The sequence below is a fragment of the Myodes glareolus genome, chromosome 26, assembly GCF_982192425.1.
Source record: "Myodes glareolus chromosome 26, mMyoGla1.1, whole genome shotgun sequence".
In the NCBI taxonomy this organism is placed as follows: domain Eukaryota; kingdom Metazoa; phylum Chordata; class Mammalia; order Rodentia; family Cricetidae; genus Myodes; species Myodes glareolus.
The window spans coordinates 40623532-40640651 of record NC_142051.1 but is presented as its reverse complement, the minus strand read 5'-3'; the positions used below and the strand labels follow the sequence as shown (position 1 = coordinate 40640651).

Sequence of the window (17120 nt, the reverse complement as noted above, 5' to 3'; positions counted from 1 at the left end):
AGCGCTAGGATTACGGGTGTGTACTACCAGGGCCAGTTCATCTGGCGCTGATACTCGAACTCACAGTCTTGTTCATGCCAGGTGAGTAAATCCTCTACCAACTGAGCCACACACCTAGTGTTTATTATAATTTAAATTGCTACAAGAGGCACAAGAAAAAAAAAAAAAGCGAGACACACTAGGTGTCTCAGGAGGTGAACGCTTCCAGAAGAAGCCAATGAGAATGCTCACCATTTCCCAGAGGAGACGCACAACCATCGTCTGTTCACATATATATGATAATCTATGCCTTTCTGGCGTGTTCCTTATCAAATCGTATGTGAACATCAATTATCTTTTTCTTCTTTTCCTGTCACTTCAGTGTAGCCCTGAGTTTAAACAGAATTGATCTGGTGCTGGGCTGTGAGGTCACAGCTCTGTTCTGCACTGTCAACCCTCCTGGAACCCGTCTTCATGTACCATGGTGGCTGCTCACTGTGTCTGTGTGGCTAACGGAAGCCCTGAGAGGGGAGAAATCTCGATTTTTAGATTCCTCTGCATCACGGCGCTAGATCCGTAGAGGGTCCTCCGTGCTTTTATCTACAGCAAAAATTTCTATAAACTGATGGCCCCAGGGACCCATAAATCATTTATAGAAATTTTATGTAGACTTCTAAATATAAAGGTCTAATCCTATAATGAAGTACAGCGCCAAAGATGAGCCTTGGTTCATCTACTGTATATTGAAATAAGCTGGCTTTCATACGCAAAGGGAGACTTTTCTCTCCCCGGACACTGGTTCCAACAAGTATCCCGAGAGAGATTTTGCCACACACTTCTGGAGGAGTAGAAAGGGCGAACCATGTGTCATTACCACAATGAAAACACATGCAACCCACGGTTTAGTAGGAAACACACGCCTTCTCCGGTTATATGGTGGGTTAGTACCGCATGTTACACGGACACAGTCTTATGTGAACAGTCCTGCGGGGCTAAGCTTAATTAAGGATGTAAGGAAATGAGAACTGGAGACATCGTCGCTGCCCTTCTCCCTGGGATCTTTTGTCTACCGTCATTTGAGCTACGTAATAAGAATCCTCTTTCTTCTCCGTGCAAACGGTTGGTAGAAACAGCCTGTTATTTTTTTCTTCCTCTTTCATCCTTTAAATCTGAGCATGGCACTAAATTTACCACGTCATATCCTGGCTGCGCTCATGTGGGTGAGTGTGTGCATGTGTGTGAGCGCTTGTGCATGTGTGCACATGTGCGTCTAAGCACATGTGTGCGTGTGTGGTCTTTGTGTGAAGACGAACACATTGAAAGAAAATGTTCCATTTTCCCCAAGTGCCTGGTTTCTGCTACCTACCGTGACCCAGGTCTTTATATTTAATTTAATTTTTACAATTCTGTTAGTTTTTATTTTTCACAAGTACACACATGGAAAGCACACCTCAGAGGGGACATACGTTTTCACCAAAGTCACAGGATGAAATCTCACACTGTCAAGAAAATGTGATCGTTGACATTCAATATTTTCGTTTTACTACCTTATTTTACTTCTCTACGCCTGTCTCACTCTCGTATCGGTATCTTTTCATTCTTTTCTGTGGGTCAGACCCCGCTTTATTTCCCTGGATGTCATCTTGCTTTGTTTTCTGCAGAGAAAGCGGTTGGTGCTTTCCAGTGGAGTCTCATGTGCTGCAGGAAGAGAAACTCCCTTGTTGTCCGCAGCTTGATGGACCTTGTAAATGACGGTGTTAGCCTCTAGGGCAGACTTGCAGTTCTGTTTGTAACCTGGGGTCACCGGGATGGCCTTGACCCAGAAAGAAAAAACAGAGAGATTTGGATTCGGGTGTCTGCCCTACCTGTTCCTGTGTGACTTTGTGTAAACAATACGTTGTCTCTGGACCTTGGTTCTCACCTGAGAATGAGGCTCACTGAAGGACACTTCATATACTGTTACTTTAAATAACTCTGGGAAATAATTAATATTACTTAAGCGAATGATGGAGATATTAAACAGATGTGTTTGATATTGCTACATGTGTTGATTAATACTTATCACTAATTAATAAATCACACCTATTACTATTTCTGTTTTTAACCTTAAGGTCTAGGGCTCTGATTGAAATCTTCATTCCATTAACTGGAAAAAAGTCCGTCCAACCAAACTAAGAAAATAAACACAAGTTTCTTTCAAGAATTTACAATTCTTGAGGAGCCCCTGTACTAATGTTTCTTTAATATCACCAAGGGGACTCAAATTGTTTTTAAAATGAATCTGAAATGCTAAATGAAAACTGATGCCGAAATTATAAGTTATTAAGACTAATAGGTTTACTGTTTCTTCACAAATTTGTTAGATAAAGAATAGTCCTGGCAAATAACACTTTCTTTTTATTGATTTTTCTGCTATAGAAAATGTCTTGAAAAAATTTATATAGGTGTAAAAAACACGTACGTAATATAGTCTATTATATTATTTTATATATATATATATGGACAAAAATCCTGAAGCATGGCTGTAAGCTGACTGAAGTGTGAGTTGTGATGTGTTTATCTCTGTTTACTGTGTTTCGTTATTTCTAAAACATGCATCTTGGGGATGGCATTTTGAACATCTCTGGAATAAGTTTGTATCTTATAATCAACACTGTGCCATAATAAAACATTTAGGAAAAATATTTCATCATTAGCGCTTTATGAAATAGCTGCATGTCTTCAAATCAAGGTCTTAAATTTGAGTCATAAATAGCAAATCAGAGTGAATCTGTCTGTTGCAGAGACCACTACCAAAAATGTGAAGTTGATATTTTCAGTTAAGATATCAAAGGTAGAACAAAAGTTGTATTTACTCAATCACAGTAGAGGATCATATGTAGTCTTGGCTGTTTCCAGGCATTTACATCTGATGTCTCAGTTATCAGATTTCCTCACCCTCAACTAAGAAAATACGTGAAAACTCATAAAACACGTAAGTAGAATGTTTAGGAAGCACCAGCGACTGCCTTCAACGGATTAGTGTGTGATTGTTGCCTTCTCGCTCTCGTTTAGTTGGCTGTTATGTTCTATGAGCAAAACATATTGTAAGAAATGACAACTCTTTGAAAAGCATTCAGCTTAAACTTGACTTCTCTGGGTGGGTCTAAAAGATCCAGGCCACGGTGCCTCACGGCATCTCTTGGTTCTCACCTACGTTTCAGGAGACCACTAAAGTCAAGTTCCCCTGCATCTTCTTGACCTTCTCCACTGTCATTAACAAAAGAAAAGCAAATCTGGGTTTAATGCAGACAACAATGAGTTTCCCCAAATGAACACTCTACACAGGATGTATATGCAATTTTGTACCGGCACGCAAGGGCTAAATTTCTTTTCACACAAGTGACATTGTAAGCTTTCGGGGTATGTACTTGTGGAAAAGTAGACATCAGGACCTGTGCTACTGTATGGTGGCAGAAGACACAGTGTAGATTGCATATGTGAAGCTGCTTGGATTTGCGTTAAAACTAATAACACAAATGCACTTAAGCCGAGCTACACAAAGTACTTTGTTTTTGCTGGTTGGGGGCTCTGGAAAGGAACCTGTGTGAAAAGCAAAGGACTTTTGCTGATCTCTGTTATCCTCGGAAGGCAGAGATTGGCTTGGAGGACAACGTGTAGCCAGTCACACACACAAGTGCACGCATGGCCTTGTATCCAAAGGTAACCTCTATGCCCACGAATAGATGAATCAGATAAGTGCTACCAACAGGGCATAAAAACGGAGCTAGTCCCTGTAGAGCGTTCTGGAAGATGCATTTCTCTCTGTTTTAAAGAGACGGCTGCTCTTTGCAGCCCAGTCCCTTGGTTTTCTTGTTTGCACCTTTAAAGTTGCAGTTTTCATCTTGAGTTGCTCATTAACTCTTAGTAACCTTCTCAGGAGTTCCTCTAGTAGAGAAATGCATCTTAAAGTCAGGCATGCAGCCGCCATCTTGATTCTCTACTACTCTGAGTAGAAGCTGCAGTGCTGGTGTGTAAGCAACACCACGGATTTACTTACATGCTTAATCTCTAGTGGAGATTTTTGTCTCCTGAGCTTTACGGATGTTACTTGTAGTTTCTAAGAAAAGAGTATGTGGGTTTAAAAACAGGGTGTCTAAGATGGAAGTCCTAAGAAATGAAACCCGACTAAGGCGGTCTCACATTTTTCTAAGAGCAGGTAGCCGAGGACTTTTTAAAGTCAACACATGTCTAGTCTTTCAAAGCACAAAAGCAGGAGCTTCTGCCCCCGTGCCTTAAGAGATCCCTACGTGTTCCATGCACACATTTAGGTCGCTTTATCGCTAAGTATGAGATGAGAGGGGCAGTGATGGGATTTGACACTTGGAGGTTTCTTTTCAAGTTAAAAATTATCCCTGGCGATTTAGATAATAGCTAAATATGTTTCAAAAGTCACTAAACATTGTATTTCTTGAAAGTTAAGGCAGCAGAAAGTTTAGCTGATTACACTAGGATTAGTCTGTGTAATCAGCCAAAAACCATTGCTGTATGCTAAAGGGATCACATATTTTTATACTCATGGGCAACTTTCCTTACTCAACAAAAATGGTCATTCCTTTCTACAGCGTGCTCGGCGACAGCAGATTCAGTGGCTATTCCTTTAGGACCATCCCACAGGACGTGGTGTTCACTTTACTAAGTAGCTATCAGTGTTTCGGGTGGGGCACATGGTTTAGTATCTCCACACATCACGAAAAGAGATAGAATGAGACTTTCCAGCTCTGGCTATGCTGGTGCGGTATCAGGTGTGTTCTTTCCATTTCTCTTTTGGGCATTCAGTGGAAAACAACGCAATTAAGGATGAAGCTGCTCCCCAATATGAATAATCTAAGTCAATCACGAGACCTCAAAAACGGAGGCTCCACTCTAACAAGAATGCTCTAAGAAATTATCAGTATAAGGTTGGCTGGGCATTAAGCTCATGGCATTTCTAGAATGGCAACTTTTAAATCCATGATACGTTTTACAACAGTGGAATGGGCCGTGCCTTTTTGGAATATGGAGTACAGACGGGAAATGATCCGCCTCCAGGTTCTATGCAAGCTCTCTGGATTCCCACTTTGAAATTACCTTCTCTTGAAGGCAGATCTGATGTCAATGTTTGGAGTAGTCCCAGTGGATTCTTTGGAAAGAAAGAACAACACAGTGAATGGCGGTTAAGAAGGCAGACTTGTATGCAGTTCTCTCAAGGACTGTGGAGATCTCCCCAGATGGAAAAGTCTGAGATGGAGGGAGATGGGTACTCTCCTGGGTGGCTGAGCTCCTGAGGCAGCCTTTCTCATTTTCTAAATGAAGAAGAACCAGCAGAGAGACCTCGAAGGCAATTGTTGTTCTACCTGCCTGTCCACTGGTTCACAGAGAACTTTTCAATGCAATAACTTGATATTTCCTGATAGGGATTTTGAACTGCTAGACCATGGAGGGAAGCCCAAAAATCAGAATTCTGTAAAGGCTTCCCAGGAGACTCTTAGACGTGCCTGGCTGGGGCGATGCAGCTTTGTTGGGTACCAGAAGTCTTTACAGTGAAGGGACCATGACCATTCCACATCTGCTTTACATTTCTCGGAATAAGAACGTCATGTCCGGTCCAGGCTGTCTGCACTGCATCCGTTCCCTCCTCTCCCCTCTCCTCCCCTCCCCTCTCCTCCCCTCCACTCCCCTCCCCTCCCCTCCCGTCCCTCCTTCCCTTCCCTTCCCCATCTCTCTTTCTCCCTCTCTCCCTCTCCTTCCTTCCTTCCTTCCTTCCTTCCTTCCTTCCTTCCTTCCTGCCTGCCTGACTGCCTGCTTCCCTCCCTCCCTTCCTTTCTTTCATTCATTTTCACTTTTTTAGAGACAGAGAGACAGAGTTTTATTATGTAGCACTGTCTGGTCTGAAATTTATTCTATAAGCCAGGCTGGCCTCAATTGCCGTAGTTTTCCTGTCTCTGTCTCCTGAGTGGTTGAGCCATGTACCACACACAGCTTGTCAACACGGCTTCCTGGAAGAGCGCACGCTAATGTGAGAACAAGGTTCATCTCCTCATAGTCTCTGGTTTACCTAACACTGCTTGAGTACAGGAAGGGAGTTTTCCTCTGGCGTGGCTGCCGTTCCCTGTGCACTGAGCCACGGCTGACGCCCGTCACCCACACATTCAAGTGGTTTCTGGAGTCTTCGTGATCCTGGTTACCCTGCTCCAGAGGGACCCAAGTTGAGGTCCAGGGCACATGACACAGTGACATCACTCCAGATGTGGGACAAACAGTAGGTTGCAGAGAAAAGCATTACTCCCTAAAACTGAATTCCGTTCCATGTAAATAATTACACGTAAAACAATATTGGCTTTTTAAAATTTTTCATGGCCATATCACATTTGGATGAACTCATCTTAAGGTCATGATTGCTGCTGGCAAGTTGGTTTTCTACCTGCCCACTTATAAAGGTGAAGATTTCACCCATCCTCAATGTACCCTAAGGTTTATCCGTCTTGTATTTTCTCTGGGCAGTACATGGAACGCATGGGCGGGGAATTTCCACTTTGGGACATTAATTACTATAAGAAAGCATCTCCCTTCTGTCCCAGCTTCCTGCCGGCCTTGTTGTCTTATTCCCAACCCTCAGAGGAAAAGTGGCCTCGTGCAACAGATAAAATCATTAGAAAAGTAATATCATTCTCTGGGAGACAGGGAATACTGACAGCAAGAGATAATACTGGTTCATTGGGCTTACTGAATCCTCCACAATCAGAAAAACACAGTCTTAAATGCAAATCAAGCCAGGCGGTGACACATGCCTTTAATGCCAGCACTATGGAGGCAGAGGCAGAGGCATCTCTGTGAGTTTGAGGTCAGCCTGGTCTACAGAGTGAGTTCCAGGACAGCCAGAGCTACACAGAGAAACCCAGTCTCGAAAACAAAGCAAAACACAAATTAAATCACTCAAATCTGATAGCGTTACATAAATTTCTTCTCCACCCCTTCCCACCTGTACAAATCCACATTTACCCAGGTGAGTGGGTTCTCTTACCATGCACTTCGAGATCAAAGGAACAACTGTCAAATTTATCCTTGTAGGTGACCTCACACCGGTAATTTCCTGCGTAGTTCTCCTTGGCCTTGATAATCTGCATCTCAAATGTGTATATCTGCAACGGAAAGCATCCAGACATTCTGCGGGCTGACCTTTGCGACAGAGACAGGCGCTCACCTTTCAATTACTTAACAGATTTCTCAGTATTGATGTAAAGAGAAAAATGTGTCTATATCCACTAGGTCTCGGTCTAGACGGGTGAATGTGCCCGGCTTCTAGACACGGCGAGACAATTGTAACACAGTGCAGACATAGGAACGATAACCCAGAGGGACTGAAATCTCTCAAAACTAAACTTGTGTCGTGTGGCTATTTCCTAGGGGCTGGATCTGATGGTTGCCGTTGCGAACCAGACTAGCTGTCAGTCACCAGCATGAGACAATCACAAGATGAAGCCTTCTTAACCTTCCCTTGTAGAGGGAGTGTGGAGACTCGCAAGGCCCCTCCCTGCGGTTACACAAACAGTAAAGAATTACTGAAGGAGAGGATGATCTTCAGGCCTAGCTGTCAGTTAAGTGGCACTGAAGATGGGTGATCCAGCTTCCGTGAACCATCACCCACGCTGGGGTGAGGCTTTTCTTGCTGGAGCCCCTGATTTTCCCATGCTGTTGTAGGAATACTCCTTACACAGGCTCCTAGAGATAACCCCAGTGGATTCGTTGGTTCACGAAGCTGGCCTGGGACGGGATGCTTTCTTTGATGTCATTGTCTCAGTTATCTGAGATGAATAGACTCGCTAGGGAGGGATAAACGTGCAGCAGTCTGGAAGAGATTTCTGCTCCCCGCAGGAGGGATGAGCCAGGGGTTCAGGCCGTACCCGAGTTTGCCTCTCGAAGGTCTCCTTGAGCTGCAGGTGCTTCCCAGCTTTGCTGGCCAGGTCCATCCATTTCCCCTTGAACCATTTGATCGTGGGCTTTCGGAGAAGATCTTCCGCCTTGACTTTGGCTATGAAGGTGATGTTGGCGCCTAGGAAAAGCACACAGGGTTTCATCTGGGATTTAGAAACTGTCATTTGTCTTGTTTTCGGCAGAAGGGAGTCGGTGCAGGTCTGTACAGTGTAGAACCTGGCTTATCGTGTCATGATGGCACAATGAATCGGCCCTGCTTTGTGATAAGTGTCCTAGAAGTCTTACGGAGTTCATCTGATCTACTTTGGAAGTTTCTGTTTATGTATGTATATGTGTATGTATGTCTGTATGTATTTATATATATATATCTTTTACTTAGTAATATATATTTATATATTATATACAATACACTACTGTATATTATATGGTTATATATACACATATATATTTAGATAACACACTAATATATATGTACAAGTGTGTGTGTACATATGTGTATATATATATATATATATATATATATTTATTTATCTGAACCCTGGGGCCTTGTCCATTCTAAATAAGTGCTCTGTCATTGGACCACATCCCAGCCCATTTGGAAACTTTGAATCAGAAAAAAAGAAATGAAAATATTGGTGGAAAGAAATATCTATGTGTGAACTTACATTTATGTGGAATAAAAAACCCACAAAAGAAATACATATCTTTATTATTCAATATGATGGGATGCCTAAAATTACAGGGCTTTGAATACGTTAAACTGCTCTCTTTGAAGTGACTTGAAATGACTATGTAGTCACTGATTAGGCCCTGGGGACATCAGAAGCAGTCTGGCCACTGGCCCAGTGTCTTAATGTCTTACAAGAACATACAAGGAGTCAACATCTCTCCTTGTACGCTAAGCCTGAAAGAAGAAACTCTAGGACATGGTTAGGCGTGTGTTTGTTTGTATAATATCTGGTCAACACCCAAGTCTGATTCTGATCATGAGAATTTGGTGACTTAATACCTCAGAGGTTCTAAGTTCTTCTCTTTCTTGGCTCTCTGTTTAGTTCCTTCGTGGCATGTAGCTTTTGTGGATGTCTGATTATCGTCTCTTGTTTGGTCCTGTCTTTAGACTATAACTTATATGGATTCGTATGGTATACTGTATCCATCACAACCAGGTAGCATGTAATGAAGATTTCTGAATAAATACTATTAAAATCTTTACCATCTGTCTGATCAGCTGCCCCTGAGACACACGACGTAGTTTATCTAACACACGTACAGACGTGTGAACATCCTAAGCCCCTGATGGGGTGAGTCCTTTTACAGTGACAGCAGATCCCAGTCTTCACAGGCAGGCCTCATGATTTATTCTCATTTTACACAAGAAGAAATCAAGATGGAAAGAGGCTAAAGAGTCTGTCCTATTAGCAAGAAGCAGAACCAACCTTTTAGACCCAATCAAATTGGCTCTCAGGTTCTGATGCTGAACTCCTGTGCACTAACAGCTACCAAAATAATCATCATCCATTTTTGGGGTTTTAAAATGCATGGTGTAGCATTTGGGTACAATATATCATTGCTCACTCATAAAAAGGAATACTGATCCTACAACCAAAGTGGACCTCAAACATGTTATGCTGATCACAAGACTCCTAACGCAACAGACCACGTGTTGTATAATTATTCCATTTGTATAAATAAACAGGGTGGGTAAATCCATAGAAACAAAGATTAGGATTAGGGAACGGGGAAATGGGGTACAAGAACTCCTGTAATGAAAATATTTTGGAACCACATGGATATGATGAATGTTTTCATGGCTACTGAAAATCTCAATTTAAAATGGTTTATTTTGTGACCTGTGCAAAGGGGAAGGGCTCCTGGGTCGATACTCACCAACTTTCACTGATCCTGTCTGAGGCTTCTCAACAAACAGGGTGGACAGCTGCGAGTTGGCATTCTGTTTGTCCTGCTCCTCTCCGCCTGCAGGTGACTCGCCCAGAGACCATTCTGGAAGCGGAAAGGAGGACACGGATCATCCCAGGGCCAGGCTCTCTGCAGGCTGGCTTACCTGTGTTTGCTGTACTCCTCCTACTGACTCTTGTTCTTGCTTAATAAACCTAGATAGAAATGACAACATTCTCTTGCCCCACCAGCCGCCAGAAGGGAGGGACAGATCTCCATCCTTACAGGGATAGATCTTCCACGACCAGGCCAAGAGACATTGCCTAATTCCTGGAACAGTGAAGCTTGTGGGGCGAGTTAACTGTCTTTGGTGTTCTGCCTGTTCCCCATCATCTACACAGTGACCGTGAGAGACTCACACAGCAGTCTTGACTCTAAGGCAAATCCATACAACAGAATCGGGAGAAGCTAAAAAGGTGGGTCTCTTTGAGGATAAACTGCCCAGCGTGGGTCACAGAGCCAAGCCTGGCTCTGTACTTTTAGGTTCCTTGCTGTATTCAGTGGGAAAGTCTACAGAGAGGTAGGTAACAGGGCCATGACCTGCAGGTACAAATTTAAGGAATAGTACAATTGTCCTGCAAGGAAGGAAAACAGAAAACAGAAACAGAGAGAAGACTGGTCGAAGCTTTCCCATAAAGAGAGACAAGCTGAAAAGGAAGCTCTTCTGTATTTCCTAGTCTGAAAGGGGGTGCAGGGTTAACACCGATCAGCAGTCAACCGCAGCGAGGGAGGGGGCGGGTGGGGGCAGAGGAAGCGGTCTCCAAGCCCTCTCTGAACCAAGTGCGGAGTTCAGTTGTCCGCCCTCGATAACTGGGGGAAAAGGCACGGGTCAACAACTCCGCTTGTTAACGCTCATGAAAAGAAGGAAAGGACACGTTTAGTTTTCGAGTGTCAGGTCATGCTCAGTGCTGAAAGTTCTGCCGGCGATGAAGCTAAGCCGAGTATCTCTTGAATGTGCATTCTTAACTCCCGAGTTAATAGGTGGAAGGTGCGTGTTGTGTCCGTGACGTCAGCGATAGTAGTGCGTGGCGACCGCTTGCGTAGAGGATACGAGGACAAGAATTTTTATTGTTTTGTTCTTTCCTATGCCCGCAGTGCCTATGCCAATGCTGGGACCAGGTTAGGCCTACGGCAATAAAGATGTTGAATGAATAAGTAATCAAATAGCTTCAGAATTGCTGATAGAGCTGACAGGGTGTGTCTGAAAAATGTTCCTAGCAATTATGTTTACAATTATGCTCAGATGTGAATTATAGCTTGGGCACATCCCCGGAGTGGAGGCTGATCTCTGTTTGCTGAATGTTAAAAATGATATTAGGAAGTAAAGCCAGTACGTTGACGGTGTGTGTGCCTGGATTCTCGGATGTGTGCATTTGTATCATGCAGAATTAATTGCTTCTCAATGCATTAGTTTCCTTGTACTGGGAAATGGAACGGAAGGCTGCTGTCAAAGCTGCGGACCGAATAAAACAAGGATTAGGACGAATAGGGCATCGGGAGACAGTCGTTAGTGCAGTGTGAGCTCGGGGTCCCGATGCATTCGCTCACCTGAGTCTTTTCTCTCCAGGGCCCGACTACCCAAACCTGCAAGGAAAGCATGATTTGGAGGATGCAGGCAAGCATAGGAAGGGGGGAAGTGGGGTGACTACAACCTTCTTGGGGTACCCCAAACCCAATCTCTTGTTGTTATGGAGGAGGAAAACTACAAGGGTGGAGGTGGCAGGGTACATAGATGAAAATGGAGGGCAAACATTTTCATCCCTGAACTCATCCATGTCCAGGATTTTTTGTTTGTTTGTTTGTTTCCTTTTTTCTTTTTTTTTAAGACAAGGCCTCACCAAGTAACTCAGGCTGACCTTGAACTTACTTTGTAGCCCAAGATAGCCTGGTCTTGAGATTCCTCCTGCTTCAGCCTCCCCACTACTGGGAGAGTGGGTGTGTACCACCACACCTGGCTAGGAAATCTTCCTTTTCAGAAGTTTCTCTTGGAAATCATCATTTAAGACAATGATTTCCCCTCTCGCTTCCCTGACTCTTTGCTTCTACAGTGGGACAATGGATTGGTGAGGAGGCAGAAGCTGGGCCCGGGAATCGTCCTAACCTGGAGGCAGGGCACTCGGCGGAGAGGCCTCATCTTCCTCTGAAACAAGAAACAGGAGGAAAAAGTCAAGGAAGAAAGAACTTCATCCAGGTAACCTGGGGGAGAAGGATCTGGAAAAGAGGAGAGAGGCTTCACAGCCTTTTCAGCCATTGAATGAAGCTGTAGGAGACATTGTACCTGCAGGCAAACTTTAAGAGAACAGACAAAACCCCAAACTGAACAGAAGGAAAATATACTGTGAGCGCTGGATAATTCAAATGAAAACATAGTTTTGAAAAAAATGAAATCGTGTCAGAGTTTCTGTGACCATAAGTCAGTAGGAAAATAATAGAGGGGGTTTCCAGGTTTGTATTTCAACAGTGTCAGAAGTTATCCAGATGCCATATTCAGTGAGACACTGACACACAGCTTTCAGAGACTGCTGGAGAACTTGTTTCCCCCTGGCTAGCCCCCAAGTTTCCCTCCCATATTTAAGAAACCGGAACTCAAGTTAATGACTATGAATTAGTCCATTTTGTTAAGTTCAGCGATAATAATTGTCAGAACTTTACAGCTATTTCCCCGAGATTGTATTGGTACTTCCAGTGCTACGTAATTTAAAATTTACTCATGCAAATTTATGAGTTCCAAAATATGTGATGGAGGGCTTATGCTCAGAGGCACTGAAGGGCCCCTTCCAGACCCACCTGTGTAGCAACACGCGTGCTTTGCGTGCCGAGCAAATAATACACATTTTACAATTATCAAAATAGGCCCTTATGTGACTCCATACAGATGATACAGAAGGTCCATGCTCATAGCATGTTTAGTAAAAGTAGTTTAAAAATTACGGAAAAGGTAGGCTGTCGTATGATCTATTTGAATATTTACAACAAATAATATCTCAGTAACTTTACACTACTTTCAACCAGAGATGCTTCGTATCACTTCTTCCAACAAAATATTCTAACATGGAGCATAGAGACCCCTAGTGCTATTATTTCAAAGTCAGGTTACGAAAATCGGGATTGCTCAGCAGAAATTTTTAGTGATCGAAGAAGGTTTGAAAATGCTGGGCTCAAGCAAACGTTTGTATTTTATTGTGTGTTGTGTGTGCACGTTCACCAGCATACACGCCAGCACCCTTGGTGAGTTTGTGTGCACTAGGAATGGACTAGAGGGGATGCCCTTCTTAAACTCATTTCTTAAACTTTGGAATTCTCTCCTCCTGGAACACTCATTAACATTCCAAAAAACTGCACATCTATAGCTACTTCTGAAATAAAAGGAGAAAGCCAGCCTGGAACTCATGAGCCTCAAACTCGAAATCCCCCTGCCTTGGCGGTTTCCCGAGAGCTGAGGTTGCTGGTGTTCATTTCTGATAGACCTTGGATGTTGAAAATCTGACCTCAACATCTCCAGCACTGGCCTAGTTGAATTCAATTGAATTGGGAGAAGAAGAAGAAGGAGGAGGAGGAGGAGGAGGAGGAGGAGGAGAAGGAGAAGAAAAGTTTAAATTTTTCTTATCTACCATGAAAGGCAGATTCTGTTGCTGGGAAGAAACTATGTGAACCTTTTAGGTTCTGCGACATTCAACACTTTTTTCTAAAAATGAAAGATAGAGTCTCAAAAATAAAAAGAGACAAAAATAGATAGTGTAGTACGGGCATCACACTACCCCTTTCTCTGATTCTAGGGGATTACAAGGCTCCATTTCTATTTGGAGACAGCATCTGCGGGCAGCAGGCTGCGTCCCCTAACTGCACAGAAGGGCAGTTTAACAAAACACATTGTTGCGGGATATTTGGTCACTTTGTGAAATGCTGAGATTCTGTTAATAACATTAACCTTGGACCAGGGGGCAGAGTCAGTGACTAGCTGACAGGAATTAGTTATAGAGGAGACAGAGAAGCCAGGAATATGGATAGAGAGGCACACAGAAAGGAGGAGGGAGGGACTTAGAGATTCCTGGGGGATTTTTTGGTCTGGGCCGTGTGGAGAGATGCTGCTCTTGCCATGACTCTGGTTAAAAAAAAAATCCTCAAGACCCAGCAATACCACTTTTGGATATAAATCCAAAGGGTGTTCAATCGTACCACAAGGACATGTGCTGAACTGTGTTCACAGCAGCTTTGTTTGTCATAGCCAGAACCTGGAAACAACCTAAATGCCCCTCCACCAAAGAATGGGTAAGGAAAATGTGTTACATTACACAATGGAGTACTACACAGCAGAAAAAAAAATGACATCTTGAAATTTGCAGGCAAATAGATGGATCTAGAAAACATCATACTGAGTGAGGTAACTCAGACCCAGAAAGACGATTATCATATGTACTCACTTATAAGTGGCTTTTAGACATAAAGAAAAGAAAACCAGCCTACAATTCACAATCCCAGAGAACCTAGACAACAATGAGGACACTAAGAGAGACATACATGGATCTAATCTACATGGGAAGTAGAAAAAGACAAGGTCTTCTGAGTAAATTGGGAACATGAGGACCATGGGAGAGGGCAGAAGGGGAGGGGAGAGGAAGGAGGAGAGCAGAGGAAAATGTATAGATCAATAAAAGCAATAAAAATGAAAAAAAGCAAAAAAAAAAAAAAGATCAATTGGCTGTTTCTTTCATCTTTTGGGGTTTTCAGCCCAGTATCAATACCCGACTCCCGAGTCTTTGTTGGTACTGGAACAGCTTAGATAAGAACAACAGCGAATCTTGCTTGTCTCTAGGCCGTGGAAAAATAGCCATGAAAATTATGGCTAAAAAGCTTTAGTTTTCAGGGAAGAGATCAGAGGAGTGAGAGAATGCAGCCGCGCTGGCGGCCTGGAATCTCAGTGAGGCGCACAAGTCCTCTGGGTTGCGTGTGAGCCGTGAACCACCGCGGAGCCCATGGAGGGTTTCCCGCCTTCTGGGCTCTATTGGGCATGCAATTATTTCTACCTGGCTGGCTTTGAACTCAAAGTGATCCACCTGCCTCTGCCTCCTACGTGCCGGGATTAGCCTTCTACACACCGGGATTAAAGACGAGAGCCACTGTGCTTGGCTTCCCCATAGTGGGTTTTAATTGGCCTGTAAAGATTAATCATTTAAGCAATGTAAACCTCAGACAAATGCTGAGACTTTAGAATGGAGACAAAAAGCATATGAGATATACATGGTTCACAACAAACACCAGTTAAATACTGATATAATATCTTGTCTGATTTAGGCAAATTACTGAAGACCTCAAGCTGGGAAATCATGTAAAAAACATTAATATACATTACCAAAGCATAACAGCAACAGCAAAATATCAGCACAACAGGTAACATTAACTCATCATTTTTTTGTCATTTTTAACACTTTTTAAAATGGCACCTGCTTTCTTGTTTTGATGTTGACAAAAATCAAAACTCATTTTATTTTAAATATGTATATTTATTGAGTTTCTTCCTCTCCTCCGCACCTGTTAAGCCAACGTTCTACCTTCGAGCGCTGTCTCGGAACTGAAAAATACAATGACGTGAATGTTTTGGTAAGTTCATTACTGTGGAGCAGTGACATTAGAACACACAGCCAAAGCAAAGAAAAAGTCTGTGAGAGGCATGTCATCGGGTGACTGATTGATTGACGTCGAAGGGTAAATGGCGGAAACTCGTTTACGCGTGCGAGTGACAAGCTCCTGGACAGCATCACTGCAGGGACAAAGGCACCTATGTGAAGGAAATGAATTAATGGCTCTTTAAAGACAATGCATCGTTCGGGAAAGCCCAGGTCGGAAAGTCTGCTGATGCACTTCCTCAGCTGCCAGCCGCAGCCGGGTCAGGAGGAGGAGACTCCAGCTTAGGCTCTGAGAGACATTTGAGAAGCGTGGGTGGTTTCGTGTGAGATGGTTTATGTGGTGATGCTAAACCCTGGGAAGAGTAAATAAGTTTTTATTTTCCTTGCAGCAACCACAAAAAGCAATTATTTCTCTGAAAGAAAAAAAAACCAAAAGGCACAGTAATTCTTTCAACTAAGCCTATCACACACACATACATATAATACACATACATACATACATGTATGTATGTAAACATATATACAGATACATGTTAACACATATATATGTAAACACACACATATTGAACTAACAGGGCACCAAAAAAAGGAATTTTTTAAAAAAATAGGGTTTTGCTTTGTAGCCTTGGCTGGCTTCAAACTCAATCTTCCTGCCTCAACTCCTCGGGTGCGAGGATTATAGGTGTGCGTTACCATGAACGACTCAGAAGCTCCTGACATGTTTGAAGAAGTTGGCAGATATAGCCCACACCCTAGTTACGAAGTTGATACCTGAACCGAATAACTCTCCTTGGCTACAAAAACAAGTCGTCCCCCAGAAAATATCGAGGTCATCCCAGAATAAATCCAGTTAAAAATAGTCTTTCTTAAAATGTTTCACCTGGGTCCTTCTGGAAGAGCAGTCAGTGCTCTTACCTATTGGGCCGTCTCTCCAGGACAGCAAGGCACTGTTCACAGTGATAGCCTAAGAGCTTACCTATTGAAGATATTTTAACTAGCCAGAGGACTAGAGTGCACAGTAGTAAAAGATGCCAGGATAAGTTCAGAACTAATTTCCAGGCGTGGTCATGTTCAAAGGCTTCAGGCAAGCTGTTCTACGCTACCCTCACTAACTCTAAGTACGCATCTTGCGCAGTGAGTGAGGAGAATGTAGGGATAAAACCATCCGGATCATCCCTGTCGGTAGGGTCAGCAGGCAAGACTGCATGGAAATTCAATTGTTGATTCCTCCTGCGAGCTTGTATTTGGAAGGTTGTCCTGTAAGGCTCTGTGCCAGATGGTGGAGGGAACGAGATGAGGAGACCAAAGAGGTGCTAAGACCCGGGGCCTGATCATCGAAAAGCAAAAGAGTCAGCCATTAATGCGTGACTAAGTGGAGACAATTGTAAATGACAGGGGCAATAGGTCCAAGAAGAATCAGGGGGAAGAAGGGAAGGTGGAAGTGAACCAGATGGCCAGGATAAGCTGTCATAGGTCTGGAACCAGAATTGGAGAGTTAAAAAAAAATAAAAATAGAGTGAGCAAAAGAAGACATTCTAGTTATTCCTAGGAGAAAGCGTGGCAACCATTAACACCACTCAGCCCGCACGGTAATTCTTTCTTATTGTA

General features: G+C 43.2%; 1 protein-coding gene across 11 annotated transcripts in view; it reads right to left on the bottom strand.

Moving 5' to 3' along the window:
* Mybpc1 (myosin binding protein C1) overlaps positions 1-17120 on the bottom strand; it is a 78848-nt gene that overhangs the window by 38542 nt on the left and 23186 nt on the right. For 6 of the 11 annotated variants that reach the window (XM_087901914.1, XM_087901909.1, XM_087901912.1 and 3 more), the window contains 7 exons: positions 11990-12028; positions 11437-11472; positions 9820-9933; positions 7902-8050; positions 7022-7139; positions 5089-5140; positions 3172-3228 (listed from right to left, as the gene is read on the bottom strand). In XM_087901914.1, coding sequence (XP_087758040.1) covers positions 3172-3228; positions 5089-5140; positions 7022-7139; positions 7902-8050; positions 9820-9933; positions 11437-11472; positions 11990-12028 — 565 coding nt within the window. The remainder of the gene's footprint in view (positions 1-3171; positions 3229-5088; positions 5141-7021; positions 7140-7901; positions 8051-9819; positions 9934-11436; positions 11473-11989; positions 12029-17120) is intronic. The other 5 variants (XM_087901913.1, XM_087901918.1, XM_087901917.1 and 2 more) reach the window with 1 other exon arrangement.